The 16,886-nt window shown below is 40.0% G+C and overlaps 2 protein-coding genes across 3 annotated transcripts in view; both read right to left on the reverse strand.

Annotated features, from left to right (window-relative positions):
- ADCY5 (adenylate cyclase 5) overlaps positions 1–16,886 on the reverse strand; it is a 171,545-nt gene that overhangs the window by 120,118 nt on the left and 34,541 nt on the right. The gene's annotated exons all lie outside the window — the stretch shown is intronic.
- On the reverse strand, positions 263–659 carry LOC117054200 (ubiquitin-like). Its single transcript, XM_033162762.1, has one exon. It carries the CDS (start codon positions 644–646, stop codon positions 263–265), a length of 384 nt encoding a protein of 127 aa, XP_033018653.1. The 5' UTR covers positions 647–659.

Here is a 16,886-nt window from a genome sequence, read left to right on the forward strand (position 1 = left end):
TACACACTGTCTCCTAAGCATGAATACATGTGCAAAAATGATCAACTATCCAGAAGGGAAATCATTTTGAAATGGTCAGTCTACATTCTTTTTGTGTGTGTGTGCAATGGGAAGTTTTATTCTAACGGGCAAGAAACAGAAATGCCCAGACTGAACAGGTGGTAGCACGTTTCAGCAAAGTAGCACAATACCCAGATTTTAGGGGGGGACCGGGGGGGAGAAGAGAGCCTCCGTCACGTGCGCTCTCTCTCTCTGTATCTGTCTACTTGACCTTCTTCGGGCGCAGGTTGTTGGTGTGGCCGCACTTTTTCTTGCGGCAGTTGACGGCACGGGGGTGCAGGCGGGCGTAACGCTTGCGGCAAATCATCTTGTTGCAGTTGTATTTCTGGGCGAGCTGGCAGAGAGAGGGCTCGATGATCCCCCCGCGGAGACGAAGGACAAGGTGAAGAGTGGACTCTTTCTGGATGTTGTAGTCGGAGAGCATGCGGCCATCTTCCAGCTGCTTCCCCGCGAAGATCAGACGCTGCTGATCGGGAGGGATACCTTCCTTATCCTGGATTTTCGCCTTGACGTTCTCGATACTGTCGCTGGGCTCCACCTCAACGGTGATGGTCTTGCCCGTCAGGGTCTTCACAAAAATCTGCATCCTGGCAGTTGAACGTCGCCCTCCTTGTCAGTCTACATTCTTGATTTAAAATTGCGTCCAACTGTATTGTATCCAGATATGGAAACCTGCTTCATGATTTGAGGAACCATCATACAAATTTGGCTACAACATCTGAAGAGTTGTGCTAATACACAGCAAACAACTTTCTAAAATATGTAGTAAATCTGTAGGCTGGTTTTCCACCAAGAGTCCTTCAAAGCAACTAACAAATCTAAGAACACTTACAGATATAAATGAGGGGGGAAACCCAAAAACTATTATGCATAGTAGTGTAAAAACCATTAAAATATAAAAATAAAACAAGGCTCAGGAACCCTGTAAGGCCCTAAACCCCACTTTCCTAGGAGTTAAGTTTCACCAAACTGAATAGGACTTACTTTGTTTGTTTCCCATCTTTCTCAAGGCCTTCATTTCCTTGAGAACTAACTTTTATTTGACAATCAGCTCCCCAACTGGCTGGACATGTTTTGGCTTCCTGGTGGGCCACTCTACTTTATTCTGCTGCTCCAGCATTTCTGAAATGAGTAAGCCCGCTGCAGTGAGTGTCTGAATTTCTTGCCAGCTTAAGGAATGGGTCCATCATAACCAATATGCAACTTATCGATGCTGGCCATAAAGGTGTAGCAACCATACATCTACAAGGGAAATAATTCCCAAAAGGTGTTTCTTTCTTTTGCTCTGATGCTGTGATTATGGATCTCCCAGGGAAATACTGTTCTGTTGCGTAATATTTTCCACCACTCAAGAGAGATAGTAGAAACGGTATTTTATGATTCTGCATGTTTGGAATTTTTTGGTGTAACACTAGGGCTGGTATTTAAAAAGAGAGAAACATGTTGAAGAAAAGATACTTCAAATAACACTTTATAGAAGTGGGGAAACAAAGGACAGTGGCTATGTCCCAAGAGCATAATGGCATGACAAGGAATATGCCAAGATAAAAGCCAACTCTATTCTGGCAGTTTCATATCATATTTAATATTAAATTGGAAATTACTGTGAAAGTAAAACTTGTGCGTGCTCACAACAGATCAGCTAAAGTAGGACTGAAAAGGGAGACAAAAATTCTATTTCAGGGTTGCAAGGCAATCAAGTGAGAATACACAGAGCTGCGGAAGGACAAAGAGCAATACAAAAAAGCACTTTTCTTTGGCCACGTGATGCTATTTTACATTTTTTCTAATCCTGCAGTGTCCTGCTACACTTCTGCTATGTGTACATCAATCACATTCATTTGCAGAACAGCAAAACTGTTTGGCAATGTTAAAATTGTTTCAATTTGCCTGTAAGCCATACTTGAATGGCTTTGCCACGAAAGGCGGTATATAATTTTCTCAAATAAATAAATAGCAAGATACAGTAGCCAGAGAACCATGAATTATTTCTGCTTTAAAGGCAAGGCATACCTATACTTCATGTTCCTACAGGCCATTTACAAGGTAGCAGCGCTCAAAACACTGTAAAGGAGAAAGAGTGGTTCCCACAGGAAACGTTTGGGAGTTGCTGCAGTAATGAATTAGTGGCCAGAGGAACACCTGCCTCCAAAGGCAAACATAAATATCTGTACATGTCAAGTGGGAAAACTGATTATATGTACGCAGAGAGTGAAGATAAATTATTAAATTCAAACAAAAATCCAAAGTCAAACAGAATATTATGAAAGCAAGAGAAAGCCACAGGAAATTGTTTGACAGCACTTTGTTGTCCTTCCCACCATGACTGTGATAGTGGGATAAAATGAGACTGGCAAAGCATTATAACAGTAACATGAAACAGATTCAATGTAAGGAGGAATTCATAAACGCTTGGGACCACGTTAGTTGAGGAATCAGCTCTTTGTACAAGATCATCTTCAGATGCCCTTCCCTAGGTGAACTAGCCAAGCAGAGCAGGACTGGTGGCTATTGGGGATAAAGTATCGGTGGTGGCATCTCGGTTATGGGATGCCATCTCTAGAGATACATGGGCTAGCACTTTATATACTTTTCAGTACCAGATAACCCCTTAATTTTCCTAATCTTTTCAAATCTATGCACTTTTAATCAACGGAACATTAGCAATCTGAACTATATTTTTAGTGATGATGTGCACCTTATTAAACTGTTTTACATACTGCCACTGACAATTGTATTCTGCTTTTTATTGTTTTGTTGACAATTGCATTTTAATATTTATTTTTGTAAGCCACCCAAATAACACTGCTATTGAGCAAGCAAATGAAATACTACACATAATAGTGTCTCTGGTTATAAATTAGATAGGCAACCTGAAACTATTGCAATATTTTGTTACCATAGATGAATAGAAGCCTAAGAAATATCAACCAAAGCAACACCCTTTGTATGGCAAGTACACTAGCATTATCCAGCTTTATGATAGCTCTTTAAATACAATTGACTAATGGTAGCTCTTTAAATACAATTGACTTTGATGGTGAATTAAAGCACTAGCTGCTATGCCAGCTCTTCAAATATGCAGGCCCATACATAACCAACCTTGCACCATGAGGAAACAGTCTTGCAGGAGGCAAAGCTATGCTGTTTACGTGCTTCCTCAACTGATTGCAAAGAGAAAGCAAGACACCTCCTTGCACCAGCACTTAGAGCTGCCCACTGCATCTATTGCTCCCATATGGAAGGGCTTACAGACCGGGCTACAAAATGGATTAAACTGTAATATAAAACTGCAAATAGATTTCTCCAAATACTGCTCCTTCTGAACTATGAGGGGAGAAGTATCAGCATCCTCAGGGAAACCCTGTGGTTGCAGAAGTACAAAAAGAAGCTTTAGGGAATAAAAACAAGTGAGCAAAACCCTGATGGTGAAAGGGCATGGGGACAAAGAAAAAATGGGGAAACTAAGGGAGAGGAATAACAGCTAGAACACGGAACAGCTAGAACACGGAACAGGAGAACTGCACCATGTTTCCCTGCCCTGCCTCCATCCCAGTAAGAGGCAGCAACACCAGTGTTAAGGAGAAGGCTCCATGGCACCACCCCACCATTCCTGCTTTTAAACTTTGATATCATCTTAATATACATTTCAGCACATGGAAGTTATTGTTTGGATGAGTAAGAAGCAACCCAATTGATATGCAGATAATTTCTCTCCTGTTTTTTCACAAGACATCCGGGGAAAGTTTGGATTCAAGTGGGTGGACAGCTTTTCAAAAGACACTGCCATACTAAATGTTAAGTTATTTTAGAACTAGCAAGTTTTATTTTTAAAAAGAAAGTTCTCTGTTGCCCACTTATAATCTCTCCAACGCACATTGCAAAGTGCTGCATTATATATTGCTACATTATTTTTTTAAAAAAACAAGCCTTTCACATCTCAAGCAGAAGTATGGCTTTTGACAAGCAAATTTCAAGGAAATAATGTAAAGTGTGTTACTAACATGAGTTTGGCCAAACTGCGAGAGGCAGTGAAGGATAGGTGTGCCTGGCGTGCTCTGGTCCATGGGGTCACGAAGAGTCGGACACGACTGAACGACTGAACAACAACAACAAAGTGTTATAAAAGTAAAAATTAAATTAAAAACACTTTTTCCTTTAAAAAATCATTATATTTGCCTTGGGGCTTTGGAATCAACAACTTGGGAGAGTCATATTTTTTATGATCTAGCTGTGTTTCTAAGCACTTTCCCCCCTATGAACAATGAATTTACAATTCTCTCCCTTTTCAGTTCTCCAAATGCTTATAAAGTATAGCAAAACATTGGAACAAGATATTTTATTTTAAAGGCATTATTTGTAAAATAAGAAAGCTTGTGGTCTGAATATATTCAAGGTGATACTTTCAGGGCTCCTAACCTTATGATGAAAGGAGGCAATATCAATAGAAATATTAACAAGCACACATTCAAATTTTGACTGTTCCTAGGCTCAGAGTTTTCTGAAGACATCAAATCATTTGATTTTGATTGGAGTGGGGGCGAAGGGCTGGTGTTTCCAAGCATTACCACTGAGAAAGGAAAAGCGCCCTTAAACCTTGAGATTGTAGAAACCCATAGTAAAATCTGTAATTAACCAGCTACTTCGACAATCATTTCATTTTTTCCCTAATGTTTAAAAAGGCTGTTTAAATGCATTAAGTACTGACATGGCAAAATATCAGGGTCAGTTTGCTCTGCTCATGAAAGTATTAAATGGCTAACTCAGAATAAGAGGTCACATTGTGCATTTTCCAGCTCACATTAGAATGAACACACACACACACACACACACACACATATTGGAACTAATACCCTGTGCTTGGAAAATGTGTAAGTAAAATGAGCATATTTTGAAGATCTGTAAAAAAGGAATAATTTATAAATAAAATAAATTCGTATTTCAGTGCAAGAGCAGGTGCACACAGTATACACACCTCTTTGTTTTGCTCAGGTTGAAGTGGCACAAAGTAAGGCATTTCCATTTAATCACAATGAATCTTACTCCCTTTCTGTCCTCCATGCCTTCCAAAAAGTTGCACCACCACCACCACCACAGTGTGTACAAAACACAAAACTATTCAGCTTAAGTCTTTGGGTAGCATCTCCTTTGGTTACCAGGCAACAGTTTCCCCTGCTCTACTGTTATCCTCTAACTTGCAAGATGATTTCAACATGTTTACCTGATATCCCATGGATTTGGAAGGTGGGGGAGTAAAAGACCCAAAGCCAGTCTTGGCCAGCAATGTACACTTTTATCACCATCTGGAAAAGTGTATGACCGATTAATAAGCTTAGCTTGCTCTTCTTATAAGCAAACAACTTAAAACATACACACACAGGAAATGTATTGGCTGAAATCCAAAAATTGTGATATAACTGACTGTTGGGTGGCAGAATTTCACTAAGAAGAATCTGGATTATGAACTGGCAGTGGCAGGATGCTTTTACAGTGGGCCAGGGAAAACCAAATATAACAGTTTTAGTCTATTTGTTTTAGAGAAACATTATTTATTCTCCTCAACTCATGTAAAGGAAAACATTATTTATTCTCTCCAGTCTTACTTAAAGCAAAATAGAGAATGTATGAAGAAACTTGATTAGGTTATTCTGTATTCATTTGCAGCTCAATCCAAAATCTGCCTACTCAAAAGTAAGTACCACTGATGGGACTACGTACTTCCTACCTAGTACTTGTGTTTACGATTGCAGCCCTAAGCTAACTATACCCCAGGTTCCTCGTAATGAGAACTGCAATCACAGCTCTGAAAGCACCGTTTAACCATTATTCATTAACTACTGCAACTATGGGCATTACACAAAATCCGTTGTTAAATTGTGTTAATAAACAAAGAACTGTTCAGAGCTAAGAGTTTTTGAACACAAATATTAGCAACTCAAGTCTCAAAGTAGGCAGATTTCTGTACCATAAATGACAAAGACATTAGGCAAGGAAAGCCTAGGCAGCATAAGAATCGCAAAATAGGTCTTGGGGTGGGTACAACTTACCTATAATGCAGGAAGGAGTGGGGTCTGTGTAACTTTTCCAGCTGTTATATTGCTGATGGACACTGCAGTGGCAACTACCATTGTCCATCAGGATTACATTAAGGGAAGGTGCACACACAGGCCCCAGACTAACCCACATTATGAGTGCTTAGAACGGGAAGAAACAGAACAGTGATGGAAGCCTATATTATGGACTCACTGACTGCTTCATAGGTGTGGAAGATAAAAGTTCCACACAGGATTCACTGGGAGTTGCATGCTTACCCCTACATGTTCTGTAAAATGGTAGCGAAGGACAAAACTGCAGATTGAGAATGCACAGAAAAGAACTCAGGGCCTGTTCTTGACCCCACCACCACCACCAAGCACACTTCCAAAAGGTGGAAAAGACACAGAGCAAAGATTCAGAGGCTGAGCACAAGCAGGTTTAGTTCATTGCCTGTACAACAGAACCAGCTCTAATAAATTTTAAAACCTGCCTTGCTTCTTGAGAAGATTTCTTTGCTCTTGAAATATAAACACTAAAAGCTTTCAGAGCCATTTTTAAACTGCCAAAGAGTGCTTATGCCAATAGCATCCATAATATTTCAACACAAATAGAACATTAAGTCCTCTAGTGCTCAGAAAGTTAAACACTTGCAAATAATTAAACATCTAGTATACTACATTGCATGCGGAGGATCCCCACAGGGCTCAAAAGAGCCCTGCTTCTCTACTCTTGACCTCTCTGGATGTGCTGGCAGCAAAACTCCCCATTATGGGAAAAGGGAGGTCTGGCCACATCTCCCATACACCCATCCAGCAGTTTGCCTCCACTTGATCACATTATGGAGCTACGGAGCTCCTGTAACTTGACTGAGTGAAGGAGCACAAGCTGTAAGGAGATACAGGAACAACAGACAGACTTCCTAGTCATCTCTGTACCCTGGAAAGCTACCTGTGTGTGTTTTGGGTTCAGAAAATAACCGCTAAATCAAAAGGGAAGCCCTCTGGGCACACAGGGAAGGACTATATACCCAAGCAATTAAAAACTAAGTAAGAGTAAATAGCAACCCCTCTAAACCTAAACAAAAGCACAGAGCTTCCAGAGCCCTCTTTAGCAATGCATTGCTCTAAAAACAAGCCTCCAGAACTCACTCCAAATACCGGTACCTAAGGTGGTATGTCCTAAGGCACTGCCTTTCAGCAGTTGTCTGCAAAAAGTCCAAAAGTATTTACTGCTGAGAAAGGAATGAAGCTCAAATCACTTTAGGTACAGGCACAGCTGGCTAAGAGAAATTGCTGCAATTAACACAACCTGCTTTTACAGAAATTAGGGATCCACATCCAAGATGAAAGTCCAGGGTGGATAAAAATCAATGGTGTGTGTGTGTGTCTGTCTATCTATCTATCTATCTATCTATACTGTATATGTATCAACAAAGTCGGATTTATTTTTTTAAATTGCATTTTTTTATTTAAATAGGATTTTTAAAATAAAATGCTTTTGGAGGAAAAAATCTTTGTAAAGATAGTTTTCTACTTAAGTTACATTATAGTCCAAAGGCTATTCATCAGGAAATAAGGATTTGTTTTAAGTTTTTCATGTATACTAAAAAATCGTTTAACCACATCAGTTAACAAACATGGATACATATGCTATAATGTTATTGTTTTAGTTAAATAAATTGTTTAAATTGTTATTAAGGAAATGATTTTTCTCCTTCCAATAAAGTACAGCAGAAAAGTTGTCCAAATATAAACAATTTCATAATTATCTATGTATTTCTAATCATATAACCAAATCAGTAATTTTTGATATAACTGTAAAAACTACTCTGAAAAGTTATTATTCCAAAAATGAAACCTTCATCTGGTTGTAAATATTAAGATTATACCAGCAAGGATGAGTCTTTCTGTAAAAAAAATGAATTAAATCAAGTCTTACTGACTAGTGATTTAAATCAAATCCACCCTATGAAAGTCTTTAAAAAAGTTAAGCTATAAATGCTCAGATTTTACCATATGATATAAAAATATAAATCCCAATTTGATAAGCTAAACGTACAACTAAGCCAGATAATTCAGTGGCCCTTTTGACAAAGCCCCTCAGTGCCTTTTTTGTGGGTTGCAAACCACAAGTGGTAGGGACTCAGGTGGCGCTGTGGGTTAAACCACAGTCTAGGGCTTGCTGATCAGAAGGTTGGCGGTTTGAATCCCTGCCAGGGGGTGAGCTCCCATTGCTCGGTCCCAGCTCCTGCCCACCTAGCAGTTCGAAAGCACGTCAAAGTGCAAATAGATAAATAGGGACCGCTCTAGCGGGAAGGTAAATGGCGTTTCCGTGCACTGCTCTGATTCGCCAGAAGCGGCTTTGTCATGCTGGCCACATGACCCGGAAGCTGTCTGCGGACAAACACCAGCTCCCTCGGCCTACAGAGCGAGATGAGCGCCGCAACCCCAGAGTCGGACACGACTGTACCTGATGGTCAGCGGGTCCCTTTTTAAACCACAAGTGGTAGCTTCCACCTAGTGGACTATGCTAATATACCCCTGCAAGAACAATGTATTAGTATTTGAAGTTCCTCAATACTGTGGGCACCATTATGTCCTACCATAGCCACTCTGAATTTACATTGGAGGGGGACTTCCGGTGTGAGCGCCATTCCGAGCAGTCGGGAGTTGTCTCGGCTCCGAGACAGCTCCGGTGTCTTCGGGGATAGGAGCAACCGCAACCGCGCTGCGGGCTCTGTTAAACCACGGGAACAGCATCCCGTGGACCCGGGTTTCTAGCGGGCGCCAGAGGTACCGACCCTGCACTCAGGCAACCCTTGTAAAAGGGAGGCTTGAGCGAGCGGGGCTCCGGTACAGTGCTGAAGAAGCCATCTCTAACCTAAAGTGCTAAAATTTGGCTTACAGAGAGAGATTTAAATTGAGGAAGTCCGTCTCTCTCTGACAGCGGCAAGATCAAAGTAACGTCAATGGAGCTGGAGCCGCTTAAGACTTGCTTTAAAGATTAACTCTGATTTTGTATACTTTAGAAACCCCTGTTTGGGGGGAAGATTGAGAGTTTGATTTATTTCTTCTTGTGGATTATAAAGTAAAAGGAGAGATGCCGCTAACCCTCTGCCAAGGAGTCTGGGCCAGGCAGGGAATGGCGGCTTTGAACTGGCTTGCACAGATGGAAAAATACTGAGACCCCATCACTTCCTGCCTACTCAAATCCCACGGTGTCCTTGAAGTGCTAGACTCAACAATGACACCACTCCAGGAAAGAATATTGTTTGAACTACAATTACTTCAGCAGAAAGTTATAGACAAGTTTACCCAGATTGGAGCTACTTTGAAGAACTGTTTTATATATCCACTCGATGCAAAAGATGGAAAGAAAGCTGATCCAGAAGAATTTTCTGAAGAGGAAGAGGAAGATACACAAGCAGGAAAACAAGAAAGGCTTCCCTGGCGTGAGAGGCGGGGAGCCCCTAGTTTGGACAGTACAACGAACCCCTGGGGTGGCAGCCCAGAGGTTAGAGAACAACAACCATGGAAAATGCAATATGAAGCTGAGAGTGGAGGAAATATACTTTGTGATAAAGTTACTGCAACTATTTATCAAGAAGAATGCTACATTCTGGAGAAGAGGAAGATACAACTGAAGGAAAAGAAGTGAAACTGAACTTGAAGGAAATAAAAGGAGAAGAAGGAGAACCTGGACTGGGGGAATGTTGGGGGGGGAGACTGGTGGGGGATGGGAAAGGTAAAGGGAAGGGTGATGGTGGACAGGAGGGGGTGGGGTAAAGTATGGATTAATGGGGATTTTATAAAGGCTGACCACAGTACTCCGACACCAGAGGGAAAACGGACTATGAGAATGGAAGAAATATTTAGGTATTTGTTAAGATGTGTTGTTTTTATTCTATATATATTTGAAATGGAATTAGAAGAAATATAGGCTATAGCATAACAAAGTTAAGTGAAGAGAGGATAAAAGAAGTGGAGATGTGGAATTTGATGTTCTATTTAATAAGAATATGACTTAAGATTTAAGATATGTTAACAAGAATAAGATTTAAGATTTAAGATATGCTGATTATAATTGTAAGACTAATATTAGATGTAAGAAAGTAGATTTTACAATGTTACAAAGTTACTAAAGAAGACTAGAAATGAACGCAAAAGAGAGGATGTGAGGAAGTCCCAAGTTTAGGATTATAAAGAAGATAAGGATGAGTAAATAATTGTTTTGTTTTGTTTGTGTGTATTTTGTGTAGTTTGTGTAGTGTATGTATTTGTATTTTGTGTATTTTTATTATGAAAATCCAATAAATTCTTTAAAAAAAATACATTGGAGGTAGGAATCATTAAAAAAGAAAAGGTATTCCTGGCAAATCAGGATTTAATGATAATCAACTAAAGGCATTTGAGTTGCCTTTGATTACGTGGAATTGTATACATGAAGAGTCTAAACTGAAGTCAGAGTTGTATCTTGGACCAATCTGATGCCCACACCCAAAGCTGAACATACTGCAAGGACGTCCTCACACTACAACCTTCAAGTAGGAGGAGAAAACAGTCTATTTAAACTGAAGCAAACAAATTATGCAAAAAGTTTTTTTGATTTCCTAGCAGCTGAAAGTCCATCTAACATACCAGATTACTATGCTGTTAAAATAATGTGCATACTGTGTACTTCCAATACCATGCTGATCGAAAAATACTGCCATAAAAGACTGTTGGAGAACAACTTAAATTGTTGTTGATAGAAGTAGTAGTTGGCCAAACTAGTAATTAAAAGAGACGCACACATTTCCCTATACCGGTAGCCCATTGTGGTGCTAATGCTGGGCCAAAGGGCCACTATCCAGAGGAGAAATAGAGGCCAAATAGACCTGAAACCAGAGGTGAACCATGTTGGAAGAAAAATGGCTTCAGCCCCATTTGCAGAGGAAAAACACATACACGTACATGTACGTGTGTGTGAATGTGTGTGTTAGACATCCTTCTTCCAGGCATCAATCTTCCCTGCAAGGGGAGCGGCTACAGTGCAGTAATAAATCCTTGCAAAAAGGAAGCCCCAGGTTCAAGCTCCTGTATCTCTTCTTAAAAATAATGTGGCAGGGGTGAAAAGAACTCTGCTTGACATCCTGAAAAACTGCTACCAGCTAGTGTAGGCAATAGTGGGCTAGATGGACCAATGATCTGCATCATTATAAAGCTGCTTTTTTGTGTTCAAGTGTGCTCTGCCCTTGCATTTGCCAAGGTAATGTCTAGTTTGGTCTGCTGTCAACTTTCTAGGTGGAACATCAAGGACAAGTGAGGGAGATAATACCACTGTCAATAACCAGCAAAAACGGGAACTCATCTAGTTTTGACATATTTGTGCCCATAAGAGTGAAATTAACTCTCTCTTGTTTCCAAAATAGTGGCAGGTCTTGAATCTTCCATAGGAGACTAAAAATAGACTCTTGAAAGATGTGAACAGGGCAACATACTCGCTATTCTTAGCAAAGAATTTCATCTGTTTTGTAGACGAACACTTCTGGTTTTGTTGGGTTTGACACAGAAATAAATTTAGGGGTGGATGCCCTCTCATTTCCCATGCTATTCCAAAGCACAATGTAGAATCACCAGAGACAACAACACATTGGAATCTGTTATAAATTATAATTAATATTAACTTGTGAAATGACAAAGGGACAAGATAATTCCTGCAGTTGACATTACTATCTCAGACACAGAGAATGGCAATGTTTTATGAGTTTTACTTTTCAGTGCCTAACCTTCCCACCACTTTCCAATAAATAGCACAAGTATTTGCAGAGCTTTGTAGTTTCTGCAGAGGATAGAATCATAGAATGGTAGAGTTGAAAGGGACCATAGGGGTCATCTAGTCCAACCCCCTCCAAAGCAGGAATCTTTTGCCCAACATGGGGCTCCAACTCATGACTCTAAGAGCCTCATGCTCTACTGACTGAGCCATCCCAGGGTCCAGCACTGTATTTTGCAGATTTTATTTTAAGTAAAAAATACATTATAGATGTTGGGACTGCAGAGTTATTAGAACACGAGACTCAGGAGCATAGCAGAGGCAGTGCTGTGACCTTTTCACTTTCCTCTCTTCACTCTGAGATCTACAATCAAACAGATTCTTCTCTCTACACACTATAGCAGGGATAGGCAAACTCGGCCCTCCAGATGTTTTGGGACTACAACTTCCATCATCCCTAGCTAACAGGACTGGTGGTCAGGGATGATGGGAGTTGTAGTCCCAAAGCATCTGGAGGGCCAAGTTTGCCTATACCTGCACTATAGGGAAAAAAAGACATACTATTAGTACAGGGAGCAGGAAATCTGTACAGTATTTGCTTTCTGGCTGTTGGACCATCCCTGGTGCTTGAAAAAACAGGTAGAAATTGTTTTGGCTCTTGTGCAAGTTGCAATGAGAATAATTAAGTTTGCCTAGCAGGCATCCTTTGGAGGACAGAGCCTATTCTAATTAGAATGGTTATATGTTAATTCCACCTATGGAGTAGGTTTTTTGACTAAGAGTCAAAACCTATTTCTAGCAGTTCAGTCCATCAGACAATAATTACAGCCTAACCTTGGAAGCCCATTCAAACCATCTAATTATTTCACAAGAAATAGAGGCTGGAATTTGAATGTTTAACCTTACTACTAAGTAAGAGTGTGACATGCTTCCCTCCTGCTCAATACACTTTCTATGGATTTGATTATATCCAATTGTGTGGTCACTTCTATCAGGACCCTAGAGACAGAACTAGGCAGTGAGCATGTGCTATTGTTGATCATCATCTGCTTTATATTTTATTTATAGGTTCAGAAACCTCTTGAGATATTATTGCCAAACGTGGCATGAGGTGGGAGTAGTGATATTCATTGATGTTGGGACACCAGGCACCATTTTGAATCAAAATGGTGGACCCAAAAGTTACTTTGGTGTGATTTTGCCCATTTGTTGGTCATGTTGTACCTGGGTTGAAAGGCGTGTGCATGCAAATTACCATATTTACTCAAATCTAATGTTCAGCTTTTTTGGCCAAATTATGCTGTGAAAGATAAGGCGTACATTAGATTTGATGGCACATTTACATTCACCAGCAAATACTTTATTTGGTTTCAAAGTTCTGAAAATTGAGGTGAACGTTAGATTCGATGGAGCATTAGACTCAAACAAATACAGTACCCTATCCATTTAAAAACCACAATATTTGTATGTTTCTTTGAATTCCTGGGCAGTGTTGAATTCCTGGGCATATGTTTCTCCCTGCCCCCCCCAACCCCCCAAAATAATATTTTAATTACACCTTCAGTTGGCAGGGGGTGTTGACCAAAGTCTGTTTGTCATTGACAAACCTAATTTGTCTCCCAAAGTTTCTTTCTCTCAAGCAGGCCTCTTACACAGGGACACTGCGATACTAAAAACTCACCCTAGGCACCAACAATTTAATACTGCCCACATATGCAACACATTTTTCCCCCAATATGCACAACTCTGACCTTGGAAAGTACTCCCTGTATAAAATTACAAGTTTCATCAGATTCTGTTCAACAGCGAGCAGAGCTTACAGGTCTTATGCAGCTTGAGATGGAACAAATCCATGAGATGTCAACAACTAATTAAAATGAATCTGTTTAAGCAGGGAAGGGTGGGGGTGGGGAAATGTTGTATCTATATTGCATTTGGTAAGATTTAACTAAGTAACTGCATAAATATTTGGCATAGTATGCACAGGGGAGACATAAATAGCTGTATGCAATTTTAAACTTGCTTTATTTATATATTCTCATTTAACTAGAAAACGTGAGGTTGTGTTAGGTTAGCTATACGGAATACAATCCCGTTTTCCCAAAGAGCTTGGGGCACATCCAACATAAGTAGATAGTGAGATTTTTTAAACCAAAGCAGAATTTCATTTACATACAGAAATTTTGCAGAACATGAGCCGTATTTGTCTGCAGCTAAGAAAAAAGGGGTGGAGGGAGAGAAAGAGTCTGGTTCATACATGATTTACATGTGCAACTTCGCCATTACAGATTAACAGCATAGAGAGGACTTTCAAATCACCTAATATCACAAAAAGCACAATGCGTGGAATCCAACTGAGTCATTACATGAATGGAAGAAAATTTGTGCTCACACACCAATGCAAAGAGTTGTCTTTCATGACTGCAATACTCCTATGAATTAGAAAGTAGCTATTCTACCATTTCTTTGTTTATTGGAGGTGCCAGTAGCTAGTTATGTACTGCTCTGTTTTTCACCTGGATTGTCTCCTGTTGTTGTGTCCCCTGTCTGTTTTCACTTGATTCTGCACCATTAGGTTTTACCCATTAGAGGTAGCTTGGAGGTCTGAGACAAAAGTGTGTGAATACCTAACCTCTAGGTCTTATTAAAAGCCAGGAACACTTCCTGTGGGATAAATGCTTGGTAATGTGTTCTACTTTACAAACAACAGGGATGCTGATGGAAGTCAGATATTACGCTTTTATATTTCCACCTTTAAACATATTTTAAATCATTCTAGTCACAAACAAAACTCTTCTATAGTTAAAATCACATACTCCTACTGAACTGAAAGACTTACTTCTGGTATCTTTCCTAACAGATAAAAGGGGTACTGGCAAGCATCTGAGATAAGTTTGTGTTCATGACCTTTATAGTTCAAAAGATGAATCAATCAAGTTTTTCCTTTGAGGACATGACATGTAAAGAACTACATATAGTGTGTGTGTGTGTTTTTAACATTTGAAACTCCCATAAACACACCACAAGGGTTCTTGCACCTTCTGCTCAAGCACTGAAGTTAATGTTTGATGTGTACCTAAACAATCCCAGTGTTTGTGAGGCAAATGATGCATAAGAAGGCTGTTAAGATCTATCAGAAATCTAAGCTTCTGGCTTGCACCCTATGCAGAGTGCGCAATGCAAAGTAACTGCAGCAGATCTTCATTATGACCCACTCTCCCTTCTAGGTAAGCCATTCTAAACATACTTGAACATGGTCAGGTCACTCAAGTCAAGGACACATATTTCTGTGCTTACTTTATGAACATCTATCTGTCCACTCTTCTCCAGGCCCTCAGCAAGCAGGATGCTCTCAAGTAAAGCTGTATAAACACTTGCTGGCGTGGGGAGCAGACAGGGAAGGTCACACTGCTTGGTGCCATTGAGAAGATGCAGAGAACGTTCACATGACATAGAATTGTAGAGTTGGTAGGGACCCCAGGGGTCATCTAGTCCAACCCCATGCAATGTAGGAATCTTCCTGACAGATAGCCATCCAACCTCTGATTTAAAAACCCCAATGAAGGAGAGTCCACAACCTTCTGAAGAAGTCCATTCCACTGTCGAACGGCTCTTACTTTCGGAAAGTTGTTCCTGATGTTTAGTTGGAATCTCCTTTCTTGCAACTTGAATCCATTGGTTTGGGTCCTAGCGTCTGGAGCAGGAGAAAACAAACTTGTTCCACCTCCCATGTGACAGCCCTTTAGATATCTGAAGATGGCTATCACATCTCCTCTTTTCTAGGTTAGACATAGCCAACTCCATGCATACACAAGAATGCCACAAGTCATCTAAGCCACCAGCACCCATTAACAGTGACACGGCCATTTCCAGTGAACAACACTAAACAAGTTGCTCTTCATTTGAAGCAAGGAATCACCAGCAGAGATGGATTATAACAGTTACATTCCTGCATACTCATTTATCTGATCCCAAGACCAGTAGAGACAAGATATCATGCTAGATTAGCCATTTGTTTTTACCCTGACAGTTCTTATGTCCTATTAATTAAAAGAAGCACAAGATGCAGCTAAAAGGCTCAAACAAAAGACAAATTGAATTGCTCCCCCACTGAGACTGTTACAGAACTGCTTACGTGAAAGTTCACACCGCTCCCTGTATGCATCAGGTCATCCCCCCCCCCCGCTTACTATGCAATACAATATACAATATGTTGGTTTCCTCTGAAATGCACACAGGCAATCTACTTTTCGCACAGCCTACACACACTCTTTCCGTTTGAAATAGTTATGTAAAAAAAAGACTGGAGAAAGGCTACTCAGAACAAAGATGCAGAGGAATCATAGTAATTTCTTCCTCAAGTTGTGCAGGACTAGTGCAATAATTTAATAAAAACTCAAAGCTATTTCGGGGCATTTCCCTCCCCCCCCCCATGCAACCAACACCCTCTCATAATGCAGAACCCTGAGCCAATGTGGCAAATATGCAATCCATTACATATGCAAAACAGACCTATTCAAAAGTATACAGTATTTCAAAGTTAAATTAAATGTATAGAATCCCTTTTGAAAATGTTTTACTCCCCCACATCAGCAGGTTTACATTCTCATTCTCAGTTAAATGCTTGTACCAGCTTGTAATAGCTTGTAATGATTGCCTGTGGCAGGGTAAGAATTGTCTCTAGGTGACTGAACACAGAAGTTTTATAAACTTGTATTGTTTTGTTCCTTCTCAGATCAGTAGGGGCCAACATAAATATGTCTGCAAAAATGGTTTTTTGTATTTTGGGGGTGGGCTAGTAATATTTTTAGATTCCTCCCCCCCCCCCATTATATTTTAAAATAGCAGTACCTCTTAGGTAGGATACAACTCTGAATAACTAAGTACAAAAATTAACAGATAAACAAGGTATAACAAAGATTTGTTTTGATACATGTATAACAAAAATTCAGTTATAACATCCAATCTTATGCTGTAGTCAACCTGCTATAACAGTATTTCTTTATGTTATTTATCTTTGGTTTCTTTTGTTTATT

The sequence above is a fragment of the Lacerta agilis genome, chromosome 1 (genome assembly GCF_009819535.1).
Source record: "Lacerta agilis isolate rLacAgi1 chromosome 1, rLacAgi1.pri, whole genome shotgun sequence".
Taxonomy (NCBI): Eukaryota; Metazoa; Chordata; class Lepidosauria; order Squamata; family Lacertidae; genus Lacerta; species Lacerta agilis.

Bases quoted from the DNA above. Each gene is read 5' to 3' on its own strand.
- LOC117054200 (XM_033162762.1), bottom strand. From the start codon at position 646: ATGCAGATTTTTGTGAAGACCCTGACGGGCAAGACCATCACCGTTGAG.